Source organism: Puma concolor, chromosome F2 (genome assembly GCF_028749965.1).
Source record: "Puma concolor isolate L17-30 chromosome F2, mPumCon1.1.hap2, whole genome shotgun sequence".
NCBI classification, from domain to species: domain Eukaryota; kingdom Metazoa; phylum Chordata; class Mammalia; order Carnivora; family Felidae; genus Puma; species Puma concolor.
The window spans coordinates 50698270-50721781 of record NC_141684.1 but is presented as its reverse complement, the minus strand read 5'-3'; the positions used below and the strand labels follow the sequence as shown (position 1 = coordinate 50721781).

Genomic DNA, 23512 nt, shown 5'->3' with positions numbered 1-23512 from the left:
TAACTTTTCTAATGTCAGAGATTTGACTTTTCAGCCTTGCTGGCTCAGATTTGATCAGCACGTTTATATACATTTATACAAAAGGATCCCTTTCTCTGATAGACCGTCATTACCTAAGTTGTGTAAAGTAGAATAAATACTATACATTTCCGAGTTACTACCTGTGTTTTTCTCTTTGCAGTTGTAATCGTAAAATGAAACAACCTTTCTTTAAAGACTTATATGTAAGATCATCTTTAGCAAACTGTAATACATTAGAAGAATCAGAAGAACAGAAAAAGGAGCTCATTAAAGTAGACAATAGTAGCTCAGAAGACACCACTTACCGGGTATGGCATAGGAGATTAAGAAAAAATGAATGTGAATAATCTTAGTTTTAAATGTAGAATTAGTCCTAGTAAAATAGTGCATGTTTTTATGAGCAAAAAATACTGCATATAATTTTATTAGGGTGATGGTTTGGGTTGTTTTTCCCTTCCTGATTTGCAGATTTTGTATAACACTATTTTTGCAAATTGTAAAGGAATGAAAATTATATATTTATCTAAGGTCAGATTTTGGTGAAATCATTTGTTATATGCTTCTGGAGAAAAAAACATCAGAATTTTCAAAGTCTTATTTCTTAAAACAGTGGTTCCTTTCTTTTGGGTCTCAGACCCTTTTAAATTTCTAAGGAAATTTATGGGTCTTCTCTGAGAAGTCTACTTTACACACTCAAAAAATGTGTATAATTTCAAGGTTTTCACGTACTCTGCTGGAACCCAATTTTGGATGCATAGATCCCAGATTAAGAGGGCTTTAAGGGCACCCAGTAGAGCGTACAACTCTTTATCTCGGGGTCGTGAATTTGAGCCCTGTGTTGGGCAGGGAGCTTAATTTAAAAAGAAAAAATTTAGAAATTTAGATATTTAAATTTAGAAATTTAAATATTCTTCAGTATTTGCCTTAATCATTTTCATGTTGTTAAGAATTTTAGTACACATTGATTTATATTTTCCATCAATTTGCCCTTGCTTTATTTGTGAAGTGCTACTTACACTTTCAATTGTAATGTGCATTGTTGTTCCAGTAGAATAATTGCTTTTTAACCTGTATCACACCTTTCATGCCATTGGTTTCCTCCCCCTATTCTCAAGTATAGAGGCTTTAATGTTTGAAAGATAATAATCACTAGGACAATAATAATACCAGCTAACATTTATTGAGTGGCTATTATGTACCAGGCACTGTTCTCCACTGTTCTATATAGTGCTTTACTTCCATTAGTTTGTTTAATTCTTACCACAGCCCTTTAAATTAGATAACTATTGGGGCGCCTGGGTGGCTCATTCGGTTAAGCATCCGACTTCAGCTCAGGTCACGATCTCGCGGTCCGTGTGTTCGAGCCCCGCGTCGGGCTCTGGGCTGATGGCTCAGAGCCTGGAGCCTGCTTCCAATTCTGTGTCTCCCTCTCTCTCTGCCCCTCCCCCATTCATGCTCTGTCTCTGTCTCAAAAAGAAATAAAACATTAAAAAAATTTTTTTTAATTAGATAACTGTTATTTCTATATTACAAATGATAAAATTGAGGCAGTGAAAAGTTAGGTAACTTTTCTAGGTTCACATAACCCTATTGTTTTCTTTCAGACACTCCTTCAACAACTAGACCAAGAGAGAGAGAAGAGGTGGAAAGCTGAACAAGCTGAAAGGAAACTTAGGAATTATATTGATGAACTGCACAAACATGCAAAGGAGAAAAAAGGTTTTCATACCCTGGCTATGCTCACCACAGATAGGTAAGGGCAAAGTCTGTAAATCTAACTTGGAACTGGAGTACCTCAGTTTACGCTAGCTGTAGTAAGACCAAAAACAATGTATGTGATTTTAGTTTGTTTTGAACTCATTTTATTTAAAGATTTAATGCTTTATAAGTTTTTTTTGTAAATGAAGGATTCAGGGTACACTTATTTGCTGTCAAGCTGCTGCCCTCAAGCTGAGAAGTGTTAGATAAATTTAAGTATTATAAGTGAAGAAGAGCAAGAGACTGGAACAGGGATTGGCAGTTTTTTCCTGTAAAGTGTTGGTTTCTGTTAAGGGTAGGGATTGGCGAACTTTCAGCTTTAGAGGTCATATTTGGTCTCTGTTGCATTTTCTCTCCTGCAGTGGGCTTTGGTACCAGATAGCCCAAGTTTCTTATTCTGGTATTTCTGTTTTTCCATCTTATCCATTTCCATTTCCCATTTTATCTGGTTTTTTTTTGTTTGTTTGTTTGTTTGTTTTTTTTTTTTTGTCCTGTATGTATTCTTTAATGCAGGTTTGTCTTACTCCAATCTGTAAGAATACCAGTTTTCTGAAATTACAGTAACGTCATCTTCTGTTTCCTGCAGGTAATTATTTCTAAAGTGATACTTTTCCTCAAACGGTCACAAGACTTTTCTCCATAGTTCTTGTTGATTTATGTGTCTTATCCTTAAATGAGCACACTGTTTCTAGATTCAGTATTTGCCAACAGATAGCGTTTGGGAAGTTGTTCTCAGTTCCATTTCCTATCTGTTTGTACAGTGGATAAATTCCCTTCCACGATCTTAATAGATTAGTTAAGTTGATGTACACAGCTCCTAGCCCAATTCCCAGGTTCTTTTAGGCATTTAACTCAAAATGTTGTGGTACTTGTGTGTTATTTTTTATTCCCCACTACCTACTTCTCTCATACTTAGTACCCACGCATTATAAGGAAAATTATGATACTTGTCATGTGTTCTCTGAGAACCTCTGTTATATAAGCATGATGCATTATACTATTACTATTACTATTACTGTTACTATTACTATTACTGTTACTATTACTATTACTATTACCACCACCCACCAACTTCCTGCCTTATTTGGTTTGGGACATGCTGTCTTTGATATAAGAAGATGCTGGTCAGTCAGGGGTAGAGAAACAGAATGGATAAATTAACAGTCTATGACGGCCTCAGAAAAACAGTACTCTTATTTGCATTAGGTGCATACTTAGCTAACAGAGTGCAGTGGTAGATTTACAGAGCCCCTGGGACCCTGAGTCATGGAAGAGAGGATAGGGGCGCCTGGGTGGCTTAGTCGGTTAAGCGGCCAACTTCGGCTCAGGTCACGATCTCGCGGTCCGTGAGTTCAAGCCCCACGTCAGGCTCTGTGCTGACAGCTCAAGGCCTGGAGCCTGTTTCAGATTCTGTGTCTCCCTCTCTCTGACCCTCCCCCGTTCATGGTCTGTCTCTCTCTGTCTCAAAAATAAATAAATGTTAAAAAAAAAAAAATTTAAAAACAAAGAAAAAGAGAGGATATATCCTCCCGCCCCCCGCCCCCACACTTTTATGAAGTTGTAGTTTTATGAGGCAAAGCGTGAGTGTTTTAGGGGTGGTTTTTATTTTAACTTAGTTTTGTTTTTCTTCTAATCAAAATTTCTTCCAGACTTTGACATTATGTTTTCTCTTGTTTTTAATTGTAGGTGTATGAATTTTTGCTTTATTCTGTATTGCAGGTATTATTTAATGGGATTTTTGAGGAGGCAGTGTCTGGGGCTGCTAGCCAGCTTCCATTTAAATTGAAAGGCTTTGGGCACACTTCATCTTTATCCTTGCTTAACTTCTCCATTGTTGTCCATGTTTACCATGTTATATATTCGTTATTTTCTTAAAAATTCAGCTTCAATCATTTCTGATTTGCCTTTTATTTATACCTCAAATGTTCGTTTGGCATTAGATCCTCACACACTTTCATATCCCCTTAAGGGACTTGGTAGGGACTCTGCATTCCTCATCCCTAATAGAGTCTAACATCTAGGCGCCATGTTCTGCATATACATTATTTCAGAAACTCAATCTTCTCTACTATGCTTTTAACACATAACCTATAAACCCCCAAATCTTTATATGTCATCCAGATCTCCTTGATGAACAACAGATCTGATCATCTGATTATCTACCAGAAATACCTTGTGTACCTTGCTCATAAGTGTCTTAAATCAGCATGTCCACAAGTAGACTTATCCTGCTCCCTTATTTTATATTCTCTGTTCTAATAAATGATGTCTCATCCAGTCAGCCACCAAAGCTAGCAATTTAGGAATCATTTTTTTTTTTTTTTTTTTTTGCTTCTTTCTTGTTCTCATATCCCATAACCAGTTGGTACTGGTATCTTTATTCTACTTGCTAAAAGATGTTGAACTATCTTTTCTTTATCCCGAGACTGTCACCTTAGTTTAGGCCCTTATCTCTTGCTTAGATGGTTGTTCTGATTGTACTGATCCGTAGCTGCTCTGCCTCATTCACCAAATATGGTGGTCCACAGAATAAACTTTCACACCAAAACTGGCATTGAGAAAGTAACAAAGGAAGTAAACAAAGGAAGACCAGTTCGGAGACTACTCTCAAACGGAAGAGGAGACATAGTAAGGATAAGAATTGGAGAAATGACTAGTATAGCACCTGATGGATATATGTACTTTTTTCAGTTGTGGCTTGGAAATTATAGTAAATATATATAGGAGTGGCTGCCTAGCTCAGTAATTTATTCATGAGGCTGTGTCTTTGCTGTTTGTTGTCCCATTTTCTTTTTTAAAAAAAATTTTTAAGTTTATTTATTTTGAGAGAGACAGTGCAAGTGAGGGAGGAGCAGAAAGAGAGTGGAATTGGGGAGAGACAGAATTCCAAGCAGGCTCCACACTATCAGTGCAGAGCCTGATGTGGGGCTTGAACTCATGAAACCATGAGATCATGACCGGAGCCAAAACCAAGAGTCAGAGGACGCTCAGCTGACTGAGCCACCAGGCACCCATGTACCATTTTCAAACACCAGACTTGTATTCTTTCATCATTTGCCTCTCTGCCTATATAATATTGGTCAAGAGATGAACATCTGACCCAAGCTGGGTAAACGAAATGCCTTAGTCCATGGCCACAGTGATTGGTGCATACAGTGGGCATATGAACCAAATTGGACTAATCAGACCTTTCCTAGAACTCTCTTCTAAGTTGAACTAGAGAAAGATAATCTTTTCTATTTGGTCCTCAGGGCTGTTAGGATGTGAGCCCATTTCCTTCTCTCCATACTTTACAAGGAAGCCTACATTAGGAAAACAGAAACCAGCCTGTAGAGAATTACAAATAGCCCTTATGGTCTTCATGTCCTTGGTTTCAGGGGCTCCTCAGAATAGTGCACCCCATTCTCTGAATGGTCATGTAGGTCAACAGATTCTCTCTTTTAACTTAGTTAAGAGTTTTCAGTTGTAATCAAACGGTTCCAACTATTACAAAGCTGGGATCAATACTTTGTCAAAGTTAACTTCCAGGTATCTATTTATATATCAATTCTCTCTTACAGCTTTGTAACTGTATCCATGTCTCTTCCCTCTCCTTGAACTCCTTGAAGGCACAGGCTGTATCTTAATCCATCTAGCTTGCTTTTAAGCCCATACCTAGCATAATGGCTGAAACAAATTAGGTGTTTAATAAAGTTTTGCTGTTGAATAGCAAAGTTCATATAAGATAAAATTTTATTAATTTGTATGGAGTGTTTTCCCTTTTGGCACAGTGTTTGTTTCAGGGATGGGAGAGAGTTGTATTATATTGTTTTTCAGCCATTTTTACCTAATGAGGATTTGAAACCTACTTCAAATTTCCTCTTTACTGTAACCTTTAATGTTTACTACAATTTTTAACCTTTTGTATGTGTAATATACTTAAAACCACATTCAATTTCGCTTTAGGTTAAAGGAAATTATATATAAAGAGAGAAATTCCAAAGCACAACTCGAAGTTATGGTTCACAAACTTCAAAACGAAGTAAAAAATCTAAGTATTGAATTAATCAAAGCAAGAGATCAACAAGAGTATCACATTAGACACTTAAGAACCCTGGAAAAAGCATTAGAAAAAATGGAGAGGCAGAAGGGACAACAGCAAGCAGCACAGGTATTTCTCTTTAAATCCGTCAACCATGTGAATTAACACAAATTCATAGCTTTCATCTTGAAACAAGTTATATTGTTATAGAGTAAACTTCAAAGATGTTAGACTATATGCAAAAATTAATTTAAATGTAACAATTCCTGTGGAATTCTTTCTTTTTCTTTTTTTTTTTTTTAAAGATTTTATTTTGGGCACTTGGGTGGCTCAGTCCGTTAAGTGTCAGACTCTTGATTTCGTCTCAGGTTATGATCTCACGGTTCATGGGTACAAGCCCCCACATCTGGCTCTGTGCTGACAGTGCAGAGCCTACTAGGGATTCTCTCTCCCTCTCTCTCTGACCCTCCACCCCACGTCACTTTCATGCTGAAAATAAAAGTAATCTCTACACCCAATGTAGGGTTTGAACTTAGCAACCCCCCGATCAAGAGTCGGATGCTCTACCAACTGAGCCAGTCAGGCCCCCCACTCCCCACCATGGAGTTATTTCTGACTAGCACTTGCAAAGCAGTTTTAAGAATAGTTGGTGGAAATATTGGAGGTTATTAGGCTTATGTTCTGGGAGCCAAGTTTTAAAAGTCTCTTTGGGGATCCCGAAGATATTTCATTTTCATGCCTTTTGAGTGGAAGTTATTGAGGTCTATGATGTAACTAAACAATAGTTAATGCTAGTCCGATGCTTCTAAGACTGTACTTTTATGTGACCATGGCATCATTAATTTAATAAATTGGCAAAAAAATCACCTTAGTCACCAGGTTCTATTTAGAAGTCAGTTTTCTTTGGGGAAGTAGCATTAAAATAGAAGCAGGGAGAGTATTATCTAAATACTGTAATGTATATATTTACTCAGATACGACTTATCCAAGAGATGGAGCTCAAAGCTGCTGCTGCTGATAGAGAAATAAACTTACTTAGAACTTCTCTTCATCAAGAAAAGGAACAAGTACAACAACTTCATGAAGTTCTTACATTGAAAGAACAAGAACACAGGTAAATGAAAAATACATCAGGAAAATGACTTTTAAAAATAGAGAAAGAAAGCTTCTTGGTTCCTCCCTACCTTACTCACTTACCTAAAGCTAGACTGATTGATCAGTGCTGAAGTCTGACAGAATTAGCTCATGGAAAATAACATGTTTAGGTATGCATTAAAATCAGTCTTACAGAAAGAACTGATAGCTTACAAACAAATAGGTGGCTTTATTGAGGTAAGAACTTATAACAATGAAGCTCATTTTGCATTTTTTCAAGCCCAACCAAAAGTCAGTCATTGTAGTAGAGAAAACTATTTTTTTTTTTAATTTTTTTTTTTAATGTTTGTTTATTTTTGAGAGAGAGAGACAGAGACAGAGTGTGAGCAGGGGAGGGGCGGAGAGAGAGGGAGACACAGAATCGGAAGCAGGCTCCAGGCTCCGAGCTGTCATCAAGGAGCCCGACGCGGGGCTCGAACTCAGAGTGTGAGGTCATGACCTGAGCTGAAGTCGGACGCTTAACCGACTGAGCCACCCAGGCACCCCGAGAAAACTATTTTAATTGACCCCCAGGTAACTGCCTGTTAAATTAATCAATAGCCTTTATTCCTCTGTAGTGCAGGAGTCAACAAACTTTTTCTTTGAAGGGCCAGATAGAAAATATTTTAAGCTTTGCAGGCCATACCTAACTATATTTTTGTAGTAATAAAGTAGCCATAAGCAATATGTAAATGAATGGGCATGGCTATGTTCCAATAAAAGTTTATTTCCAAAAAAAAAGAGTCTCCGGCCAGATTTGGTCCATCACTTATAGTTTGCCAGCCCTGCTCTGTGGAGTCCACAATAATTTGAACACTTGCAGCTAGTTATCTACTTACTGCCCTACCAGTTGAATTGTGTATTTGCAGGAGTTAATTGTGTTTGTTACCAAACCTGTTTTGTTTTTGCCCTTATGTAAATGAAATTTTTACTGTATAAATTTAAATTTTGATGCACTGGGGAAAATTGTCAACATGTGCAGGGGCAGAACGACTATAAAAGATGAGGGGGGAAATAATTGTAAAAATCTAAAATTTTGCACTTAGTTTCCTTCGCAGATATCTTTTAACTTCTTGTTCTGATTTAAAGAAACCAAAACTAGAAATAATGGATTTTGTATTATGGGTTTGACTTATTCAGGAAAAATAGTGGAAAACTGTAAAGAATTAACTCATATTTAAATAAACTTGCCCTATATCTCAAAAGACCAGTGAATACTTTCACACTTTAACTGATTTTTTTCTCTTAACCAACCACCAGTACCAGTCAGACTATATTAGTTGTATGTCACGGTTGTATGTCAAAGAAGATACAGTGAAGTAGAACTTGACTTCTACAAATGCACCTGAAGAATTTTAGAAATCGTAAAATGATTCTGAACTATCTCAGTGAAGTTAAGATACAGCAGACCCCTTTTATCCCCATCACCACTGAATACATATAGTCTTCGTCTAACTACCATCCTCCGCCAGGTTGTTTTTGAAAGTGACAAGCTGATTTTAAGTTAACAATAGAGAATATAGAATATTTAATAACTATTTAAACAGCCTTAAAGTTTTTCTTTCCAGATGAATAGCATCCTGCAATTTTTATTTGTATTTCATTCCAGGAAAGAACTTGAAACAAGGGAGTTTCTCAGTGATGCTGAGTTCCAAGAAGCCTTAGCTAAAGAAGTAGCTAAAGAAGAAAGAAAGCATGAACAAGATATAAAAGAGTACCAAGAAAAAATTGACACATTAAACCAACAGTATATGGATTTAGAAAATGAATTCCGTATTGCTTTAACTGTTGAAGCCAGAAGATTTAAAGATGTAAGAATTTGCATCTAGCTTTTTATTGAAAACAAAATCAGCAAGATATGGTTGGATGAGAGGACTACATTTTAGAATTCTACATTTATTTACATGTTGCCTCTGTGATTTTAAGCAAATTACTTAAATTCTTAGAGCCTTAGTTTCTTCACAAAAATATAGCTACTCTTCAGTGCTGTTGCAAAAACTGAGTGAGATTATAAATGGTCAAGTAAAGACAGCACCGGAATAAGAATTGGGAAGCCTGAATTCTATTTCTATAGAGCAGGGGATTGGCAAACTAAAGACCCTAGGCCTATTTTTGTAAATAAAGTTTTATTAGAACACAGCCACAGAAACAAATAGTTTCTAAATATTTGGAGAACTGCTATTTATAATGCAATTTTGAAATATAGGTTAAAGATGGTTTTGAAAATGTTGCAACTGAGTTAGCAAAGAGCAAGCATGCTCTTGTTTGGGCTCAACGAAAAGAAAATGAATCTTCCTCTTTAATTAAAGATTTGACCTGTATGGTGAAGGAGCAAAAAACAAAACTTGCAGAAGTTTCGAAATTGAAACAGGAAACAGCAGCAAATTTACAGGTAAAACATTGAAACATTTTATTTCCTCTTTAATTTTTTATATCATAGTCTCATGTATATTGTGATGATTTTAATGCTAAGTATATATATGCATATGAGAAAAGTAATATAACTAGGAGATTAAACAATGACTTCACAGATTGTATTGCTTACACTAAAATGGTATTTAAGTAAAATAAGTGAATTTAAGAACTGTACTTAGGTAAATAGGTTCCAGTTGTCTGTGATACAGCAGAAATTGTGATGGTGATACTCAGATGGTTGAGGTTCGGGAAATGGCACACAAATTGCTGATAGTCTTGTGGTGGTGATGGTTGTCTTTAGATAGACCTAGCTATAGTAATTCTTAAATTAACCTTTTTAGTGCTGTTGTCTCAGTTTTAAACATTAGCTGTATTTTGCCCAAGAAAACTTAATTCCAGAAAGTGACCTTTAGATTATTGATATAAATGCTGGGTGAGAAATTTTGAGTATTACATGTATAATTGCTCTTTTAAGATAACTGATATTAGAATAAAATTCAGCGTTCTTAAAGCAATAGTCCCTTAAAATTTGACTTTTTATTTTATGACGTACACTTATCTTAAAATGAAAACCTTTGTAATGTAAAATTTAGGAGCATTTACTTTGTATTTGGTTAGATAACAATTTTTCTCCTAAAATGCAAAAAGTAAAAAATTGAGCACTTAAGTGTAATACTGTGCTTTTTTTTTTTTTTTTTTGATGTTTTTTGGGGATATACAGAATCAAATCAACACCCTTGAAATCTTGATTGAAGATGACAAGCAGAAGAGTATTCAAATAGAACTTCTCAAGCATGAAAAAGTCCAGCTCATTTCTGAGCTAGCCGCCAAGGAATCACTAATTTATGGTTTAAGGACAGAAAGAAAAGTATGGGGGCATGAGCTGGCACAACAAGGTAAAATTTTCAAAGGGAAAATAGCTCATTCTTCTAAACCAACAATTCTGGGTATTGATGAGAAAAACAAGCACTCATTAATTCTGCCTAAGACATACCAAAAAAAGGCAACACTTTATATGGAAGGATAAGTAAGCATTTGCCAGCCAAACAGCCAAATGAAATGCCTAAGATGTGAAATAGTTTATTACACTAGTTAGGAAGTTACAGCTCTGATTTTTTTCTTAATTTTGGTTTTCTTCCCAACATAATTTGGTTACTTTTCTGATCAGGTATACATTTACAGTGCTTCAACTAACTAAGTCATTGAAATAATTCTTACACAGTGATTTTAAATTATTTGTATAGTATGCAGTATTCATGTTTTTTCCTAAAAATTTGGTAACACTTTTGTTATACATAGAGAAATGTGAGAATAGTGTATGAATGAAAACCACTTTAGGTGTAGGTATATTTACTCTTAGTCTCCTTTCTTTTCCAATCACTAAAGCAAGAGATAGACACTGTTTTATGGCCTTCATAGATTACAAATTATGAATAGCTAGATGTTGGTCTTAGTGGAGAATTGCTCATTTGTCCATTCCATATAAGAATCTTTAATATGATTGTTTGAATGTCATAAGTTGATCAATTAAATATCACATGTCTGAGTTACTTGTTTTTGATTTGTGGCTTTAGGTTTTCCAAATAGCCACAGGTGTTTAAAGGGCCTTTTGGTTCTTTTCCCGTTTCCTTTTATATTATGCTTTATGTATTTTGGGTTTTTATTCAGTTTTTCTTTTTATTTACTTTTTATTTACATTGTTAAATTAGATATTCATAAAATACAAATTCTCCAAGATCTTTAAAAGTTTGTAACTCATGATGTTTATTTCTCAGGATCGTCTCTAGCCTTAAATCGTGGCAAATTAGAGGCTCAAAATGAAAGTTTATGTAGAGAGAATGAGTCTCTGAGAAAGGCAAATGAACGTGATAATGATGCGTTAAGAATTAAGTGCAAAATCATAGAAGACCAAACTGAAACCATTGGAAAATTAAAAGTTGTAAGTTTGATACTTTATTTTGGGAAAAGAGCATGTGGCAGTTTTGTAAATCTGTGGATCAGAGTATCGAATAAATATCTGTCTCAGTGAATCCCAACTGTTGTGGAATTTGGGACATTATCAGATGTTTCCTTATGTAATCTATGCCCTTTGCCTTTTAAAATGACTGTATGGCCTTTATTAACTTTAAATTACTTTTACCTCAGAATTTTATGGGATGTTATCATGGTCCTGTGAAATAACTGAAAATAATGTTATTAAAGGGTTAGGAATCTTAAGAAAATTAATGTTTTATGTGTTTAAAATATCCATTTAGAGCACTGTTTAGGATCTCCTAATATTGCTAAATTCTGAAAATTGTGACAAAACCCAACTATTCTGTATTTAAAAGTAGAAATAGTTTGTAAAACTATGCTTGTTCCCAGGGGAAACCATTTCACCTTCTTCTCCAATATGGCATATCTTAATAGAGAATACTACTAGGTTCACTTGTTTCAAAGTATGTTACATGAAAATTTTCCAGAGAAATTTTTTGAAAGTTATCTTGAGCACTGAATCAAATTTGATCTCCAAAATTTTCTTCTAGAGATTATCTCTTACAGTGTAAAACTGAGCCTGGCTGGCTCAGTGGGTTAAGTGTTCAACTCTTGATTTCAGCTGAAATCATAATCTCAGGGTTCGTGAGATTGAGCCCTGCGTTGGGCTCCACACTAACAGTGAGGAGCCTGCTTGGCATTCTCTCTCTCCATCTCCCTCTCTTTCTGCCCCTCCTCCACTCACACATGTTCTCTCTCTCTCTCTCTCTCTCTAAAAATAAATATTTTTTTAAAAAGTGTAAAAACTGAGAAAGGAGTATTTAAAAAACTTCTAAATGAGATTATCACCCATTAAAAGTAACAACTCATTCTTCAGAGTAGCTATAACTGCCCAAGATTTAATTTTCTTTTTCTTAGTCATTTTTAAGAAACTCCTTGAGAACTTGACTTTATCAAGTACAGAAAATAAATCTGTATCACCATGTTGCTATATCCTTAGCTAGGTTTAGGCCATGAATGCCTGAATTGTATCACTCTAAGCAATTACATTGTTGTTCACTCCATTGAAATTTGGTTTCAGTATATCCAAAATTTCAAATATATCTGTCATACATGCCAACGTGCAGTGAAAATTATTGAAATTTTTTAGCAGCAAGCCTTTTTTCTTGTTTGAAAATTCTAGCCAAACATATTTTCCTTTGAGTTAAGCTAAGTATGAAGCAGAAAGACCTGTGATTTGCTTTTTAAATTTCACAAAGCAAACAGGGGATACCATGGGTACAAGACATTGATTTGACAAAGCTACTTCTACAGAAGACTACTGCCTTCTTGTCAGTCTCAGGGCAGGAAGGAAATGACTAGTAATGAATGATACAGTGGAGCCAAAACACTGTTGAGTTTTAGTTTTAGAGTTTTGGTTTTAAAAAAAAAGTTCAGATTTTTCAACCCATCATTCTTTTCCCATAACTTACTACATTTACTTTAGAGAACACTGCACAGCCTCACAGGTGTGAGTATTAGGGTGCTTTCCCACCAACCATGTAACAGAGAGAGATAGTTAGGCATAATTTCTTTCAGCAGTAAATTCATCTAAAACCGATAATGACCTTTATCTATTGTTAAGTTGGATGTTCATAGAATAGAAAACCTTCAGGTCTTTTAAAGTTTGTCACTGATCGTGTTGTTTCTCAGGATTTTCATTAGCCCAAAATCATGGGAAATTAGTGGCTCATATTGAAAGTTTATAGAGAGAGAACAAGTCTCTGCAAAAGGCAAATGAACCTGATACTAATGTTTGATGTTTTGGAGTGTGATATTTTCAATTAAATGGAACCTATAGTTAGCTTCTGACTATGGGAATCAGAAGCAGAAGTTTTTTTAAAAATTCTGTTTCTGCCCCATATATTATTTTGGTATTTTTCAGTATATCTAGGTCATAGTACTCTCTGATGCTGTAATGTTTATCATTCTTTTTGATTAATAGGGTTATTTCATAATAATTTTTTATAGCTTTTGTGAACTCCCATAACATGTCGAAACTGCTCACTCTTAGTGCTTCAGAGAGTCAGGGGGACAAAATAAACAATTCATGACTTTTTTGCAAATGTTGGTCAAGACTAGGAGACTACCCAACATCTTTGCTTAGATTTTTGCATATGTAACACACTGAGGAATTGAACTGCATTGTTTATAATTCTTATGAATATATACTTAAATTGGCCTTTCCCAGTATTTGTGTGTTTGCCTCCATCTTGTTCCCAAAAGGAAAAAAGGCAAGGTGGAGTGGGGCAGAGGAAAGAGGGTAAAAATAGGAACTGCCAATTTCATCTATTCTCACTTACAGAGACTGATACCAGTAGTCGGTGTGTAGCAGACTGTTCCAGACATCCAGGCATGCCCCGACAAAGCAAAGAAATAGTCATTGGAATAAATCACCTATAGGAAGCCTAATCCCTGCAGACATTTAATGCTGCCTAAGGTGGTTTTGATCTTTCATTATCCTCTGATTTGTAGTATGCACATACAGGATAAAGTCTGGCTCATGGTATAGAAGATAGCATAAAAAGTTTGGGGAGATGTAAACCCTGTTCTTATGTGACATTTTAATAGTGATAAAATCATGCTTTGTTTTGAGGTAAAGCATTTATTTGCTCATCCTGATGCAGAAAGCACTTCTGTTGAATATAGTAGAAATAGCAGTTTAATTAGTGCCACACGTACTGTGCATATCAGTCTTTGCTGTATCTGTCATCCACCTAGAGTTTTCTTTCTCTTTCTGTCATGCAAACATTTTTTCAAATGCAAAATTACAGTAATTGAAAATTTTTATTGTGCCGCTTTTCCTTCTCCCTCTATGATTGATAATTGCTAACTTAACTTACTGAAATAAAAAGTGTAAAGGGCATAAGAATTTTATCTTCCTTTTTTTTTTTTAAATTTTTTTTTCAACGTTTTTTATTTATTTTTGGGACAGAGAGAGACAGAGCATGAACGGGGGAGGGGCAGAGAGAGAGGGAGACACAGAATTGGAAACAGGCTCCAGGCTCCGAGCCATCAGCCCAGAGCCCGACGCGGGGCTCGAACTCACGGACCGCGAGATCATGACCTGGCTGAAGTCGGACGCTTAACCGACTGCGCCACCCAGGCGCCCCCCTTTTTCTTTTTTTGTAATTTTTTAATGTTTATTGGTTTTTGAGAGAGACAGAGCATGAATAGGGAAGGGGCAGAGAGAGAGAGAGGGAGACATAGAATCTGACTGAGTCAGGCTTCAGGCTCTGAGCTGTCAGCAGAGCCTGGCGTGGGGCTGGAACCCACAAACTGTGAGATCATGATCTGAGCAGAAGTCAGACACTTAACTGACTAAGCCATCCAGGTGCCCCTAGAATTTTATCTTTCTTTTCAACGTTTATTTATTTTTGGGACAGAGAGAGACAGAGCATGAACGGGGGAGGGGCAGAGAGAGAGGGAGACACAGAATCGGAAACAGGCTCCAGGCTCTGAGCCATCAGCCCAGAGCCCGACGCAGGGCTCGAACTCACGGACCGCGAGATCATGACCTGGCTGAAGTCGGACGCTTAACCGACTGCGCCACCCAGGCGCCCCAGAATTTTATCTTTCTTAATAGCACTTAAAACAAAGTAGTAGTGATGTTTCTTGTTGATTGTTATTTAAAAATGTCCTGTAAATCTTTTTGAAAACACTTAGTGAATATAGAGTTTATTTTTTAATCTGTAGTTTTTAGAATCATTTTAAACCATTAAATCCAAATAGGAAATGAGACATCTGGGTTAATAAAAATAAAGTGCTGATTTTTTTGTTTCTCTAAGTGTGTACAAGAAAAAGAAGAACAAATCAAAGTATTACAAGAAAAGATCATTGAAATACAAAAATGTACCCAAGAACAACTTGATGAAAAATCTTTACAACTGGATGACGTAATTGAAAAACTGGAAAGACACAATGAAAGAAAAGAAAAACTAAAACAGCAGTTGAAAATAAAGGAATTAGAACTTGAAGAAATTAGAAAAGCTTATAGGTATTATATAGTATTTCCTATTGAGAAATAAAATGTGGCTTAATAGTTTCATATAACTAATTTTATTTTTTAAATTATTTCTTTTTGTATTAGTACACTTAATCAGAAGTGGCATGATAAAGGAGAGCTTCTAAGTCATCTGGAAATGCAAGTAAAAGAAGTAAAAGAAAAATTTGAAGACAAGGAAAAGAAACTTAAAGCGGAAAGAGACAAAAGTATTGAACTACAAAAGTAAGTCCTAAAATGTGTGGGAGATCTTCCTCTTTTATTTATTTATTTATTTATTTATTTATTTATTTATTTATTTATTTTAATATGAAATTTACTGTCAAATTGGTTTCCATAAAACACCCAGTGCTCATCCCAACAGGTGCCTTCTTCAATGCCCATCACCCACTTTCCCCTCCCTCCCACCCCCCATCAACCCTCAGTTTATTCTCAGTTTTTAAGAGTCTCTTACGGTTTGGCTCCCTCCCTCTCTAACTTTTTTTTTTCCCCTTCCCCTCCCCCATGGTCTTCTGTTAAGTTTCTCAGGATCCACATAAGAGTGAAAACATATGGTATCTGTCTTTCCCTGTATGCCTTATTTCACTTAGCATAACACTTTCCATTTCCATCCACATTGCTACAAAAGGCCATATTTCATTCTTTCTCATTGCCAAGTAGTATTCCATTGTATATATAAACCACATCTTCTTTATCCATTCATCAATTGATGGACATTTAGGCTCTTTCCATAGTTTGGCTATTGTTGAAAGTGCTGCTGTAAACATTGGGGTACAAGTGCCTCTATGCATCAGCACTCCTGGATCCCTTGGGTAAATTCCTAGCAGTGCTATTGCTGGGTCACAGGGTAGATCTATTTTTAACTGTTTGAGGAACGTTCACACTGTTTTCCAGAGCGGCTGCACCAGTTTGCATTCTCACCAACAGTGCAAGAGGGTTCCCGTTTCTCCACATCCTCTCCAGCGTCTATAGTCTTCTGATTTGTTCATTTTAGCCACTCTGATTGGCGTGAAGTGATATCTCAGTGTGGTTTTGACTTGTATTTCCCTGATGATGAGGAGTGACATTGAGCATCTTTTCATGTGCCTGTTGGCCATCTGGATGTCTTCTTTAGAGAAGTGTCTATTCATGTCTTCTGCCCATTTCTTCACTGGATTATTCGTTTTTCAGGTGTGGAGTTTGGTGAGTTCTTTATAGATTTTGGATACTAGCCCTTTGTCTGATATGTCATTTGCAAATATCTTTTCCCATTTCATCTGTTGCCTTTTAGTTTTGTTGATTGTTTCCTTTGCAGTGCAGAAGCTTTTTATCTTGATGAGGTCCCAATAGTTCATTTCTGCTTTTAATTCCCTTGCCTTTGGAGATGTGTCAAGTAAGAAATTGCTGCGGCTGAGGTCAGAGAGGTTTTTTCCTGCTTTCTCCTCTAGGGTTTTGATAGTTTCCTGTCTCACATTCAGGTCCTTCATCCATTTTGAGTTTATTTTTGTGAATGGTATAAGCAAGTGATCTAGTTTCATTCTTCTGCATGTTGCTGTCCAGTTCTCCCAGCACCATTTGTTAAAGAGACTGTCTTTTTTCCATTGGATATTCTTTCCTGCTTTGTCAAAGATCAGTTGGCCATACGTTTGTGGGTCTAGTTCTGGGGTTTCTATTCTATTCCATTGGTCTGTGTGTCTGTTTTTGTGCCAATACCATGCTGTCTTGATGATTACAGCTTTGCAGTAGAGGCTAAAGTCTAGGATTGTGTTGCCTCTGTGGGAGATCTTTTGATTTAAACACTGGATTGGGATGGGTGAGATGTAAAAAGCATATGTAAATGTATTTATGTGTGTATATGGCATGTATGAGTTATTTGGTACTTAGTGCCTAACACATAGTAGTAATTGTTGGGTGAATATTTTTTTTTATGACTGTGATTATTTTCAAACTGATTGAAACATCTAGTGATATTTTTGGCTCTTCTGTGTGGAGTTTAGAATGGGCAGTCCCTTAACTACCAGGGGCAGTGAACTCCTGAAGAAGCTAGAGCGGATTTCAGTAGCAGGCCTGCACAAACTGAGGATGAGAGCTAATTTGAAAGAAGGGGAAGAAAATGTATACCTGGGTGCCATCGGTGTGTAGATTTTATAAAATCCCATAGAGGAAATGAAGGCTTCACCTTGTAAACTATGTAACTGGACTTCTTAAAATAATTTATAAAGTTGGCTGCCTTGAAAAATAGGTAACACAGTTTAATGATCAAACTCTGGTCAAGATTAAAGAGTGGTATGGATAAACAGCAAAATCTCATGTAGGGGTCAGTTCCCATTATATCAAATCTAATAGAACCTGGAATTTGATTTCTTATATTTTAACTCAGTGTAAATGGAAAAGGTTTTGACTGACAGTAGTGTCTTGTTTGTCTGCTAATGGACCCTGTTCCACTTTGCTTTCAACCAGCACTAATACAGGGACTTTGGCTTGGAACCTGTTGAAATTTTCTCTCCTGCCTGTCACAATTGGGAGTCTCTTATATCCTAAAAGAATAATCATTTCCTATAAATAGCAGTTCCTAAAGTTAATATAAATCATAAAGCCTGACAGTTTTCAAAATCTCTTATATTGCATTGTTTGTCATGTTGTTAATAGCAAAACAGTAAAGACCTGATTGTATACATTAATGCTTTTATGCATTGTAGACTAAGATTAGTATGTAAGATAGAAGATTTTTAACTTAATAGAATTTTAATAAAAACAGATTTTATTTATATAGCCTTTTATAATACATAAATTGGGGTACCTGGCTGCCTCAGTCAGAAGAGCATGTGACTTGTGATCGTGGGGTTGTGGGCTTGAGCCCCAAATTGGATATAGAGATCACTTAAATAAATTTTTAAAAAAATACATAATTGGTTTTTTTCTTCTGTCTTATTTTGCAACCAACAATAATTCTGTGAGGTTGGCAGAACAGGTAGGATTATCCTGTTTGTATAGTTTAAAAAACTTAAAAGCAGAGTTTGTGACTTGCCCTTAAGTCATACAGCTACTAAGGGTTGCTTGCATCTGGGAACATAAGAAAGACTTGATTCACGGACCCAGTGTTCGGTCTATTACTATGGGCTATGCCAAAAACAGAAAATACGTTCATTGTGGACTTAACTTTTTTAAATGAAATTATTCATACTTAATATAAAGGAATTGGTTTTTTGCCTCTAAGAAACTTATAGCGCTAAAATTTTGTGAATACAGTACTGTTTAATGTGTTTATTAACACAGGGTTTTATCTGTTAAACATTAGCATAGAAAAGTCAGATCTACATGTTCATAAACCTAAACCTGCCTATAACGTACACTTCTCAAATTATCACACTACAAACACATGGAGAAAAAAAATTGATAGCAATCATCTATGAATGTGCTTATATATCATACCATGAGACTCAAAATAAATGGGAACCAGAGTACTCTGACTTTTAGAGGATAAAAGGGTAACAAATTTTCATTGATGTTATCCTGCCCTGTTCTGTTACTAACAGATTCTGCTGGATGAACTACTTATGTCTTTTATTACCCAGGATACCTTCTTCTATTTAATGGAGTTATATATACTTGCATTAAAATGTGAATGTAAGATGGGGTGCCTGGGTGGCTCAGTTGGTTAAGCATCTGACTCTTGATTTCTGCTCAGGTCATGATCTCACGGTTTGTGAGATCAAGCCCCATGTCGGGCTCTGTGCTTACAGCGTGGAACCTGCTTGGGATTCCCTCTCTCCCTCTCTCTGCCCCTCTCCCATGCACGTGCTCTCTCTCTCTCTCTCTCTCTCTCTCTCAAGATAAATAAATAAACATTTTTTAAAAAGTGAATGTAAGAGCTGCCATCTAAGAAGAAAAGAAATCCTAATTTTTATAAACAAAGATAATATGGTTTTTGTGCTTTTTTTTAAGGGATGCGGTGGAAAAGCTTCATAGTATGGATGATGCCTTTAAAAAACAAGTTGATGCAATTGTTGAAGCTCATCAAGCTGAAATAATACAACTAGCAAGTGAAAAGCAGAAATACATTGATTCTGCAAATTTCAAGGTACTATAAATAAAATTTGCTTTGGTAATCAGTATTAAATTATTATAGCTAAATAAATTATATCTTTGAGAATTATAAAGAGAAAAGGCAGTATGATTTAATGACTCAATAGATATGAAGAATGTTGCCAAAACTATTGTGCAATCAGGCCAAAATGCTAGTAATACTTAGACTAGTTGTAGAATTCTAAGGAAACCAAAATTAGAAGTTTGATTCTGATGTGCACCTGCTCCATGATCTCTGGATAAAAATTGACGTATTCCTGATCAGTCTCATATGGAAGCACCTTTGGTTACACATAGGAAAGGGTAAGAATGTGAATAAGTACAATTCATCACTACCTTGGAAATAACTCCCAAGATGTGTTTTGTTAATTAGGGTTTAAGACTATCTTTGATAATCTTGAATGATATTTAATATCATCGACAGGAATTTTAGGTGTTATTAAATCAGAAGCAACATCAGAATCACCTTATAGAGCTTGTTGGTTTTGTTTTGTTTTGTTTTTTAATATTTATTTTGAGAGCGAGCGCACATATGCTAGTTGGGGAGGGGCAGAAAGAGGAGCCCAAGCAGGCTCCATGCTCAGCACAGAGCCTGATGCAGGGCTTGATCTCAAGACTATGAGATCACCACTTGAGCTGATATCAAGAGTAGAATGCAGGGGCGCCTGGGTGGCTCAGTGGGTTAAGTGTCTGACTCTTGGTTTCCGCTCAGGTCATGATCTCACGGTTTGTGAGCTCGAGCCCCATGTCAAGCTCCGTGCTGACAGTGCAGAGCCTGCTTAGGATTCTCTCTCTTCCTCTTTATCTGCCCTTCCCCCTCTCACTTTCTCTGTCTCTCTCAAAAATTAAAAAAAAAAAAAAAAGGGTAGAGCACTTAACTGACTGGGCCACCCAGATGCCCCTAGAGCTTTTTTTTTTTAATTTTTTTTTTTCAACGTTTATTTATTTTTGGGACAGAGAGAGACAGAGCATGAACAGGGGAGGGGCAGAGAGAGAGGGAGACACAGAATCGGAAACAGGCTCCAGACTCTGAGCCATCAGCCCAGAGCCTGACGCGGGGCTCGAACTCACGGACCGCGAGATCGTGACCTGGCTGAAGTCGGACGCTTAACTGACTGCGCCACCCAGGCGCCCCGAGCTTTTTAATAATACATATGCATGAGCTTCCCCCCCAGAGACTTTCATTTCCTAAGTCTCTTGTATTTTAGTTAGACCCAGTTATTTTAAAACTCAGCAGGTAACACCTGTTTGGTTTGATATGTCCCCTCTTTTGAGACCTACTAGATCAGTGGAACAGTTGTAAATTTCCATTTTTCCTTGATTTTGAAGTGGCAATAAGAAAGTGAGATACCTGTACGACTAGAGACTCAGAAACCAGTGACTGGGAAAGAGTTCATAAACAGAAAGAGTGACTCCATATAATTATTACAGTTGTGTGATTAGGTGACATTACCCTCAGGAGTCTATGTGCAAAGAAGGAAGCAACAAGGTCTTTGGAAATAATGAATAAGGAAGTATAACTTGTTCAAAATGTAGTTCTTTATTTTATTTCATGTCAACAGATGTTTCAGAAGTTTTCTTTAAAATCTACCAAGTTTAACAGGGGTGTATCAGGTAATACCAAATAAAACATAAGATTAGGCCCTTAGTTGAAAGGGAAATAATAAGTTTGATATTGGACCTCTAGTGCCAACAGAAAGGAATGGTCATATTGATAGTACTGTCAGGAATGTTGTATCATAGGAGAATTTCAAGCAGAAATTAGTAGGATCAAATACAAAGAATCCTAGGAGAATATAGGTTAGGAAGAAATGATAAAATCGTCTTTCAAAAAGATGGTAATTTATAACCCACAGCAATTTTAGAAATGAGATAGACTAAATTAAAGCATTTCTTTAGGAAGGGAGGTTATTTGTTTTGAAAGTTTATAAGGAACTGATATTTTACTTGAACTCATGATTCCTTATTCATGTGTAGTACAGGACAGTGGAAAGATTAAGTCAAAAGAATGGTTTCTGTCCATATACGCTATTGAGAAGCTGTATAACTTGAACAAATTTTCTAAGCTCTAAAATAGAGTTAAAATAAATGCCCATGTGCTCATCACAAGCACCCATGAGATATAGACAATATACATGTAAGTACTTTGTGTACAGTATAAACATTGATTTACCTATTAGTATTTGAACAAGTTACATTTTACTAACCTCTTTGCTTTAAATGAATACCACAAGTTACAAAATTGAAGAGAGTAAAGTGTTCACTTTTTGTTTCAGAATACATTTTTAAAATATATTTTCTTTAAAAAAAGTGAATTTATATGTTGATTTAGGTTCATCTGGTTGAAGAAGAAATGCGTGAACTTCTGCAAGAAACATGCAAGAACAAAAAAGCAATGGAAGAAAAAATTAAGCAACTTGCTTTTGCTCTAACTGAAATTCAGCGAGAAATGTGATGTTTCTGAGAATGAATTTAATTGAAATGGAACAGCAGACCTATTGTAAAAATGATTAAATATTGTAATAGTAGTAACTGCTACGACTTTGAAATGTCTCTTTGTACACATTTCATTCTGATTATATTTTAAAAGACTTTTGATCAAGTATTTTTTAATTGTATCTGTAGGTTTCTATAATAAATTGTTGATAATGTGTGTATTAGAAAAACCTATCAACCAGATTTATGACACTTTCTTGTTTCTGTGCTATATATACATGGTTTGGCAATTACACATTTGCCTACAAATATGTAAATAGAAATTAAGATTAGTATTTAGACTATATGAGGTAAAATATTTTCATCATTGTTGTTACATTATTGTGTTGATGAAAAACTAATATATATGTTGGTCATCCTTTAGTTGATGTAGCTCCATTTTTTTCATAAGTGTAGCTGAAAAGATTTGAAGTCTGTATGATAAAGATGTGGCATTCTTAACAAAGCACAGGTAACCATCTCCACATCACTCATAATGACCCCTTTTTTAGAATGCGTATGACTTTTTCATTAAAGATTATACTTAAGGTTTTATGAACATTGTCTGTTCCTCAGCAGCAACACTACTGTTCCATGCTCATTTTCCCTTCTAATCACTGTATATAAAAGAATTCTTATTTTAACTTTTGTCATCTCTTATGCTATGCATGCAGAAAAAGGAAAAAACCTAAATACTATTTCTAAAAGAAAGAATATTTTGAACAGCCACTGAAGTAAGTTTTAAAAATTAAATGCAATCAGAAAAAATGCAAATGCTTCTAAAAGAGAGGGCTCCATTTCATTAGAGGCAAGATTCCTACTGAAATCTGTGGGACAACATCAAGCATACAAACATGCACAATGAGGTCAGGAGGAAAAATAATGGCTGACAATTTCCTAAATTTGATGAAAAAGATTAACCTACAGATCCAACATCTTCAGTAAAACCCAGGATAAACACAAAGAGAACCACACCTAGGAACTATAGTCAAACTCTTGGGAAATTCTTGAAAGCAGCAAGAAAATACGATTCATGTAGAGGAACGATTGACTGCTCATCAGAAGCAGTAGAGGCCAGAGGGCAGTCAGTCACACAGTTGAAATGGGAAGAAGAGGAACTGTCCATCAAAAATTTTATATCCAGCAAAACTCTCAAGATAAATGCAAAATAATGGCATTCCCAGACAATTGATAGAATTTATTGCTAGCCAACCCACCTTAAAAGAAATGTTCAAGTTCTAAAAGGCTGAAAGGAAGTGATACCAGACATTAACTTAAACCCACTGGAAGAAATGAAGACTATTGGGAACAATAAACATGTAGGTAAGTTTCTTTTTTTTTTTTTTTTTTTTTAAAGTTTATTCATTTTGAGAGAGACAGCTAGAGAGCAAGCAGGGAGAGGGGCAGAGAGAATACCAAGCAACCTCTGTGCTGTCAGCGCAGAGCCCAATGCAGGGCTTAAACCCATGAACTGTGAGATCATGACCTGAGCCAACGTCAAGAGTTGGACACTTAACTGACTGAGCCACTCAGGCATCCCTGTGGGTAAGTTTTCATAGGACTATATACATTTTTTTCTTCTGTTAATTAAAAGACATTTATGGCAA

At 35.9% G+C, this 23512-nt stretch overlaps 1 protein-coding gene across 7 annotated transcripts in view; it reads left to right on the top strand.

Annotated features, from left to right (window-relative positions):
- The window catches only part of LRRCC1 (leucine rich repeat and coiled-coil centrosomal protein 1), a 48030-nt gene extending 25570 nt beyond the window's left edge, over positions 1–22460 (top strand). For 5 of the 7 annotated variants that reach the window (XM_086695727.1, XM_086695729.1, XM_086695730.1 and 2 more), the window contains 12 exons: positions 182–329; positions 1626–1774; positions 5725–5929; positions 6775–6914; positions 8544–8745; positions 9141–9326; positions 10071–10245; positions 11125–11288; positions 15151–15359; positions 15453–15590; positions 19290–19425; positions 21763–22460. In XM_086695727.1, coding sequence (XP_086551853.1) covers positions 182–329; positions 1626–1774; positions 5725–5929; positions 6775–6914; positions 8544–8745; positions 9141–9326; positions 10071–10245; positions 11125–11288; positions 15151–15359; positions 15453–15590; positions 19290–19425; positions 21763–21885 — 1975 coding nt within the window. In that variant the 3' untranslated portion in view covers positions 21886–22460. Of the gene's footprint in view, positions 1–181; positions 330–1625; positions 1775–5724; positions 5930–6774; positions 6915–8543; positions 8746–9140; positions 9327–10070; positions 10246–11124; positions 11289–13667; positions 13818–15150; positions 15360–15452; positions 15591–19289; positions 19426–21762 lie in introns of those variants that run through there. The other 2 variants (XM_086695728.1, XM_086695732.1) reach the window with 2 other exon arrangements.
- Positions 22461–23512: the final 1052 nt, after the last annotated feature.